At 28.9% G+C, this 9148-nt stretch overlaps 1 protein-coding gene across 2 annotated transcripts; it reads left to right on the top strand.

Annotated features, from left to right (window-relative positions):
- The first annotated feature begins 1244 nt into the window (after positions 1-1244).
- LOC126844806 (EGF domain-specific O-linked N-acetylglucosamine transferase) lies at positions 1245-8726 on the top strand. Of its 2 annotated transcripts, none has more exons than XM_050583223.1 (9): positions 1245-1620; positions 1699-1887; positions 2842-2990; positions 3076-3230; positions 3310-3584; positions 5547-5747; positions 6090-6226; positions 6570-6672; positions 8444-8726. In XM_050583223.1, exons 1-9 carry the CDS (start codon positions 1462-1464, stop codon positions 8588-8590), a joined length of 1515 nt encoding a protein of 504 aa, XP_050439180.1. In that variant the 5' UTR covers positions 1245-1461; the 3' UTR covers positions 8591-8726. The 2 variants fall into 2 exon arrangements, with proteins under 2 accessions (XP_050439180.1, XP_050439181.1); XM_050583224.1 differs by having other exon boundaries at positions 3310-3461.
- Positions 8727-9148: the final 422 nt, after the last annotated feature.

Here is a 9148-nt window from a genome sequence, read left to right on the forward strand (position 1 = left end):
CTAATCATGTAAAAAATAACATTAATACAATAGATGAAATTAAATATTATCTGATTATCATAGTTATATTTCAAAATTGTTAGACGTTTCCTCTATAAATAATAGGTATGATAGGTGGCGGAAAAGGTTTTCAGAGTTTCGAGGCTCGCAAATTACTAAATAGGTATGAAATAGTAAATACTATACTAGTTATAGCAACATAAAAGTTCGTACCACAATTATTGCAAATGAACTTAGATAGATTTAGCGATTCTCTAAAATATGAATTATTCCATTCCTACATGAAAGATATTGATGACAATTGACAAAGCTGAACGCATTTCTCAGTTATTATTAAACAAAATTACAGAAAAACAAATTATAAACCTCGTTTTTAATAATATGGTACATAGTTTAATAAAATTGTAATAACTTTGTGAACTGTATAAAATTAAAAGTTATTAATATACCGGTCCATTTATTGTAGATATAATACATTAATTTTTTTGTAAAATGATGTAAATATACATTGAAAATCGATTTACTAAGATTATATAATATGCAATTTATTTTAAGTTTGTTGTTAAAACCAATGAATGCAACAAGCACCAGCCAAAAATCCGTATAATCTGAGCGCACGGAAGTGCGCCAAGCCAAGTGCTATAGCAATGCCAGTGTATCTTTACACGAACCAATTCACCCAGTTTTTCTAATCCACATATCTCTGTTTCCTCTTAAGATATGCTTTTGAAATTTGAAACGCAGATTAGGCTCGAGTAGTTTCTGAATGAATCATAAAACATCATTATCAAATTTACTCACTTAGGAGTTACGTGGGTGATAGGAAGGAGATAACTCAGAAGAAAAGAAAAAAGGTTCAGATCCCCTCCAAAAAAAGTCAGCCAATGTCTTTTTAATGATCGAAAAAATCTCTCTTACAACACTGGGTTTGTTTTATTTTTCTCAAATATAGCTAATAAAATATTTTTGATCTAAAATTTTGGTGGAGTTGACGCTTAATAGTTTATTAGTTATCGGGTATAGACTTACTTTATTTTGACACGTCTTCTGACATTAATTAATATATACCTACACATTATATTTACATACCTATTATGCGGTAACCGACACGGCTCGGCGATTGACGCCGCACCGTGTACGGAAGTGTGCACCTGTCATAGCCAGTTTGAGAAACCCTGAATGCTGATAACTGTTTTTAGGTTTGAACTAGTAAACATTGATTTGGTTACTTGTAACAGCAGCCGCTGCCAGCTGCTATGGCTGTGGACTGTTGCCTGTTAATGCACAGTCCGTCTGCATAACGGTCAGTCGTTGTCGATCTGTTTGCGTACCTATGTTTGCCTACCCCAACGTGTTAAAAAGTTTTACTATAAAAAAAGGAAAAAACTACCAATGCTTTTTTCTATAATGCCACTCATTAGAGCGTTTACTTAGCAGTTAATTACCGTTTGTTACGCAGTCATGCTTTATCTAAAAATCATAGCCATACCGTGTTTGGTTTTGTCCAACGAATTTGTTCACTCGACTCGTTCAACGACCGATTTAAATATCCACCCCGAGCATGTACCTTATGTATTGTTCTCAGAAATCTCGCAGACGACAATCGACAAACCTACAAGCGTATGAAATGTGCATTTATTTTTCTAGATTTAATTTCGATTAATGTTTCGACAAGTATTATTGTTTTTCATTTTATAGCGATGTTGGGGATATGAACGTAACTGTAGCAGACAACGGCGATATTCAGAACCCGATTGTCCTGGTTCGCAAACCGGCTGGGCACCAACAAAAATCGAACAAATCGACACATTCTTCAATCAAGGAGATTTCGGTTACGTTAAGCAACAGAGAGATGAACTCACTTACATGTGTGAACCTACCAATCCAGTAAATTCAACTGTTAAAAATCTTAATTTAATTTGGTCAGAGGTGCAAACAATATATTGACTTGGGATTTCTATAAATAAAATCGAGCCTACATGAAAAGTTAATGAACTAAAGAGCTAAAATATTTAATGTATTTGATTTAAAATTGTCTTAGATCCGTTTTAAATGGTTATTAGACTTTTTCGCCTTTTAAGTTGTTTGTCAAAGAAGAATTTAAAAAAAGAATGTATGGGTTGTAGTGTCAACCTACTTGGGTACTTTTGACAGCCAAAGGAGAAAAACGTAAACTTCTTCCTATTTATATTCGAAAACAATTGACATATTTTTCACTTTACTAATGTAGTTAGTAGTACCATTAGCTACGCACACAGTATCACAAAATCAATGTATGTAATGTAATTAAGTGTACAAGAACTGATTTTAACTGATCTTAACAGAATTGTTTAATAAGTTACATAAATTCATCAAAATTGTATTTCTAAAATCGCTTAAATAAAAAAATTAAAAAAATAATCTTCTTTTTTTTTTAAATTAGTAGTTTTTTTTATTTATAAATAAAATTATTTGTAACACAATAAGTAAAAACATATCATAATTAACTTAAGTTTATTTAAACATATTTTTCATAAATACCTAATAAATATTTAGATATATTTTTATATTTACACAAACTTTACACAACATTTCAAAAGAGTGATAGAAAAAAGTTATTAAAAGTAATAACAAACAAATAATATAGTGTTAATTTAAAAAAAAACGTAAATAAATTGTTTGATCAAATACTAAATAATAAACAATTTGGAAAAAAATAGCTATTAACAAACAATTATTCCATAAGTTATTGAAAAATAAATGATTAAACATAAAATAGTTTTTATTAGTCTAGATATAAGATATAAAATTGTTTAAATAATGCACAAATCTTGTTATATCTTATTTTAATTTTTTATCCAGGATGATTCATCATTGGAGTGTACAAATCATTTAAAATTTTGTCGAGGTCATAATATTAAGATTGACTTCAAGAACTTATTAAATCAAGATCGACCCTTTCGTTATCAAATGGATGTACTAAGTGATGGACAAATAGGTGGAAAGTGCAAGTAAATTATGTACAAATTATTTAATTATCTGATAATTTTTTTTTTTAACAGCCAAAAATACATAAATAATTGAAATACATTTTAGATTTTACAAAGAAAAACTTCATGCTCAATGTGATCATCTAAGCCCATTACAGTCTTGGAGTCCTGAATTAAGATTCTTTTCAACTATTAACGATTATCCTGGAAAATGTGATTTAGTTTTTACTAAACCGACAATTATCATGAAGATTGATGCAAGTATGTAGTATGTCTAACTGCATGGTTTTCTTTGAGTATTGTTTATTCAGCTGAAAAATAATCTATGTTTTATGTATAGCTGTTAATATGTATCATCACTTCTGCGACTTCTTGAATTTATATGCTTCTCAACATGTAAATTCCACTGGTCCTGACATGTTCTCAAAAGATGTACACATATTAATTTGGGAATCATTTCCATACGAGTCTGCATTCAGCGATACATTCAAAGTATTTACTAAGCATCCAATATGGAATTTAAACACATTTAGAGGACAAGTTGTTTGTTTTAACAATATTATTTTACCTTTGTTACCTCGGATGATTTTTGGCTTATACTATAATACACCGTTGGTAACTATTTAAACTATTTACCTTTATAATATTTGCGCTGCATCACCTATTTATTAAAGATAATGTATTTTTTCAATACTACTTAAAAGCTAAAATTATATGAAGCTTAACAAAAGTTTTAGTTAAATTAATAACGCATAGTTAATGGAATTCATGTTTAGAAAGAGAACAACTATTATTTAAAGAATAAAGTGGACTGCCTGTCTACCAGATACCTAGTCTATAGTGACACAGTTTACCTATCAGACGTTATTGTTACAAGTACAGTTTAAAAACCCCTTAAAAATACACAATTAATAGTGATAGTCTAAGACACATAAAATAGTTTGATAAATAATATTAAAAATATAGGAAAATATATTAATATAAATGTCTGTGTATTATGATTAAAGTATCCATCCTTCATTATTTCTGGACATATTGTTCTTAAGTATTCTTTTTTACGCATACGAGTTTTAAAAAGGCCAAAATTAATTTGGAGGCGGTACCTCTAGCACCAAATCAAAAGCCTTTTGAATCCCAGTAATTGATACCGTATTGATGTTGCAGGTATGGTGTGGTGGGTTGATAGATATTTCTTTTTTCCTCGTTTTTGTTTTCCCAGTGCTTTGTCCACCTGTTGCCTGATTGGCCATTGTGTTCATGAACATTTTTATTGAGTTAGTCGATTTGCTACTGGTTAATTCTATTTTGTTTGAGACCCAACTGTTAATTAATGAATGTGCAATGTTCGTACCAAGCCACACCGAAATAGTATAATATATCTTTCTAACCCTTACAAAAATGGTTTAAGGGGTTAGCGGAAGTCAGGATTTTAGGAATAGATGACTCGATGTAAGTAGTTAAATAATTGATATTTCTATTCATTAATCGAGTATATAAAACTCTGAATGAGTTTTTCTCGAAACTATGTTTTCAAAGTCAGGGACCACTGTAATTCAAAAACCACTTGACAGATTTGAATGAAATTTATACAGCTTATTGAAAGCATAAAAAACTAGTGCCTGATCGAAGGTTTTTTTTTAAAATTTTAAATTATACTTTTTAAAAACAATAAACTAGTGCTTTTTTCCTTGAAAATCTGCGAGTAAATGACCAGAGGTCGCCATTTTGTTAATTTTCAAAAAAAAAAAGCTTCGATCAAGCACTAGATTAACTATTAAACTAATGATTTTTTTAGGTTTGATTGATTTTAGAACCAGTAAAATTGTATGTTGGTCACCGCAAAGCACTACTTGTGAGACGGAGTCCAACATATATAGCAATAACTTGGTCTACAATAATTTTTTTTTTTTAATTCTGGTCAATAAAGTTAAAACATAATATTTTAACTTTGTATTATTTGTTATATGAAATAAATTAATCTACTGTCAAAAAAAAATTATTTGAAATACTCATTTTTTTACCCCGCTGACTACTCATAACCCCTTAATTCATATTGCACAAAACAAATCTTAGGCAAATAATATATACTTTCCTGTGGAACGTAACAGTTTTAATGTAGTAATTGAAAATTGAAAATCAAGACGTTATCCATATTTTGACAAACTTACTAAAGTGTAAGTTGTAGGACTTAAGTTTGAGTTGTGCGCTTTAGAATTGTTTATCAAAAATGGCTATAAAGTGTTGATCATTAACTTCTTATGAATATATCATATTATAATTTTTGTGAACACCGCACAGTTCCTTAAAAAATGGCATTTCTAATAATGGATTTTGATGCACTTAAAAAAAAAATTGGAGGGCCTCCTCTTAATATTATTGATCCAACTCTAAATCTTTAAAACTGCAATTCCTTAAAAATAATTAAAAGCTAATGATAAATAAGTATTTGTTTTAAATTAAATATTTACGTATTATCTGTCAGTATAAACACAGTTAAGTGCTAACACCTATGGATAAATATTGTAATACATAAATATTTAAATTTAGGTACCTATTTATGATTTTTTACAATTTCAGATAGAGGGCTGCGAAAGGAGCGGATTGTTTAAATCATTTTCTCAACATATGTTACATCGTTTAAGCATAAGTCAGACTTCTAAAAGTTTTGAAAAAATAAAAATCACATTCCTATCTCGAAATACAAGGTACAGAAATGTTTTAAACGAAAATGAATTAATTTCGGCATTAAGAAATAACACTGATTATGATGTTAAAAAGGTATGTAAAATGCGATAAAAATTAAATGAGGGTCACAAGAAGCTTTTTTTTATTTTGAAGTACAAAATTTGTATTTGATTAACCAGACAATCCTTTGTGCATTTCTTATTAAAATTTTTCTAACTATCGAACTAAATATACATTAAAACATTACATAATGTAGATTAATATGCTTACAAAACACAAATAATAAAAACATGTTTTATAGCCCTAATATAAAATATTAGTTTACGCGAAAACAATTTAGTTTATCAAAAGCTTGTGTCCCACACTTAATGTATTTATTTTTAATATACTTTAAAATATTTGTTTGATTTTTCGAAAATAATTTTTATTGTTTAGGTCATTTATAATGGAAATTATTTGAGTTTCACGGAGCAAGTACGCACAACTCACAATTCTGACATCTTTATTGGCATGCATGGTGCAGGATTAACACACTTGTTATTTTTACCAGATTGGGCAGTATTGTTTGAATTGTAAGTATTAACTTTTAGATAACTTTTATTTTACAAAATAAAAAACAAACTAAATAATTGTTGCAATTTAAGTTCTGTTTATCTTGTACCCAAGTTTTAGAACTTAACTGATTATTAAAAGACCTATTTTGTCGTTTTTTGGCGTGCTTTCTATGACAACACATACTTACCTACCATTTAAAACGGGTTTAAAAAAATTTGGAGGAATCATGTATGATTGAAATTATAGAGAAATGTAGAAATGTTTATTATGTATTTTATTTATTATAAATTATTAAAATTGAGTTATTAAAATTTAATTGATTAAAACAAAATAAGTTAAATTATTTAAACAAATTTTCAGATATAACTGCGAAGACGAGCACTGTTATAAAGATTTAGCTCGGCTCAGAGGCATAAAATACTTGACTTGGCAAGATATTGAAAAACTCCACATGGAAGATAAGGTTTGTTTGGATAATTATGAGTATACACAATATACTTGTGATATGTCGGAACGATTTTATTATTTCTTCTCTGGTATTATTGAGGCTTTAAGAAATCTTTGCAAGTTGACCTAATTTCAAGACTCATCATGGCAACTATAGTGCTTTTTGGAGATTTTCAGTTGGTCTGATTTTGATTTTTGATTACTACGTGGTTCGGTTCAGCTCATATGTTTGCTTGGTTTATCAATGGTATCAAGTAGGTGTTGTACCACCATCAAATGTCAGTCATTAGTTGTTTTTTGTGTTGATTCTGTCTATAGTTTTATAAACCACTACAAAATTATCTCAATACCTTGATCATTTGTCCACTCCGTGTTTCTTTTTATTCTATCGTATATGAGTAGTTAATTCATAGAGTTAATGCACAGTTTTCAGGTAATAGCGTTGGTGTTACATTTTATCACTTCAAATTTTCTAATGTACAGGGTCGGCCAGGGAAGTATGGTGTATTTGAAATGACTGTCACACATTATTTTTCAAACCAATTTTAAAATTAATTTTTTTCATAAATTACTTAAATATCGCCATTTGCAAAAAACAAAAAAATTAATTAACATCGAAAATTTACGTCAGTTAGATGGCGTTTCCCAGGACGCCTGATTTTATTGCGTGGGGTCTCCTCGTTCACCGGACCTATCTCCTTGTGAATAGTTTTTATGGGGCTACCTAAAAGCTCATGTTTTTATCAGTAAACTACATACTCTTGAAGCGCTTTCCAAAAACAAAACGTGGGAAATTCAAAGGATCCCATGTGCCATGCTTGAAAGATGTATGGACAATTTTGCCACCCGTCTACAAGAATGCTTTGACAAAAATGGATCCACCTGACGTAATTTTTCAAAGTTAATTTTTTTTTTTTGCAAATGGCAATATTTAAGTAATTTATGGAAAAAATAAATTTTATAATTGGTTTGAAAAATAATGTGTGACAGTCATTTCAAAAACACCATACTTCCTTGCCGGACCCTGTATATTTAACAAAGCTAACGATATTCTAGAAATTAAACTACTTGTTGGGTTCCTTGGAAAAAATTTGATTGTGTTGTATGGTTATCTGACCACCGCAAACACGCAGCTAGCTGAAAGAGTATAATGGAAACTTCTCAAGTATGAAATTTAGGTTTTATATGTGAAGTATCTACAAACCTTTACCTTGTTTCTATGTTTTAAATTTTTCAATCCCTAGTGACAAGAGGAAGCAGGCCAACTTAACTTTTTTGAAGAAACCCTTTATTTGAAACTATTGTCAAGTAGTTACTCTGCCTTGGTGTCCACAATGAACTTAGTGTTCCCCATTTATCATAAGATTAATAAAGCCAATGAAGACCTGTCTTTTTTGTTATTATCTCATTAAATTAGGTAATGATCATATTATCATCTAACTATTGTGTAGTCATTATTGGACTTTATTATTAAATAAATGATTAGAATACATGTCATTGTAATTACAAAAATCATCTTTTCATAAAACTAAAGGAGATCAATAAAACATGTGTGACTCAAACATACTCATTTAACATTTAACCATATCGGAAAAAAATTTATAGTAATCATAATAATTTTACCACTTGTAAAAAATAAATTTTTTTCATTACTGTCAAATTTGTTATCATTATTTCTATTCAGAGTAATCTAAGATAACTTATTATATGTGATTGTTATAAATGATCAATCATTTGAATTTTACTGTCGAACAACAATATTTAACAATATGTATTAAATATTTCAGAGCACATTTCCTGACAATGGCGCACATGCAAAATTTACAAATTATTCGTTTGATAAAAATGAATTTTTACGACTTGTAGCTGAAGCAGCGGAACATGTCAAAAAGCACAAACACGGTTATGGTCCTAAATCACATGATGAACTATAAAAGGAAATCATGGTGCTTAACATTATTAACCTATACAATGAAAATACTTAAATTTAATGTTAAGCTACACGTTTTTTATTTTTTATTGTTAATTGTCACTTTTTTATTTGTTTTTAATAAAATTTGTTTTTTTTTTTTAATGTTTAATTCTAATTAATATTACCTGTTTACATTAGCTTCAATTTATATATTATTTAATATTTAAAAGGATGCTACCCACCCGTAGTATATCCGCGAAAAAATGGTTTTACGGAACCAAGAATGTGAGGGCGATATTTACAGTAATCATATAAAAATTTGTACAATGGATAGAGAAGAACTTTACCAATGGGGTAGCGTTTTTAGTTTTTTAATAACTTAAGCTCATTCAAAATTATTCATTCCTGAAGATTTATTTGTTTTCTATTTGGCGTATCTATTGGACGGATTTCAAGTTTTTTTTTATGGGAGCTAAAAGGCCGAATTTTGATTTAGCGACTAAAAAAGTAGTTAGATGCATCAGAAAAAACTATAAAAAAGTAAAAATAAAAATGCTTAAAAATATTTGTTGAAAACAAA

This window comes from Adelges cooleyi, unplaced genomic scaffold, assembly GCF_023614345.1.
Source record: "Adelges cooleyi isolate 19-005CV unplaced genomic scaffold, UGA_ACOO_1.1 ACOO_flye_CR_arks_rails_tigmint_CR_PRNA_651, whole genome shotgun sequence".
Classification (NCBI taxonomy): Eukaryota; Metazoa; Arthropoda; class Insecta; order Hemiptera; family Adelgidae; genus Adelges; species Adelges cooleyi.

Bases quoted from the DNA above. Each gene is read 5' to 3' on its own strand.
- LOC126844806 (XM_050583223.1), top strand. From the start codon at position 1,462: ATGCTTTATCTAAAAATCATAGCCATACCGTGTTTGGTTTTGTCCAAC. The intron at 1,621-1,698 runs GTATGAAATGTG...TTCATTTTATAG, and splicing joins CAATCGACAAACCTACAAGC to CGATGTTGGGGATATGAACG. The intron at 1,888-2,841 runs GTAAATTCAACT...TTTTTTATCCAG, and splicing joins TGTGTGAACCTACCAATCCA to GATGATTCATCATTGGAGTG.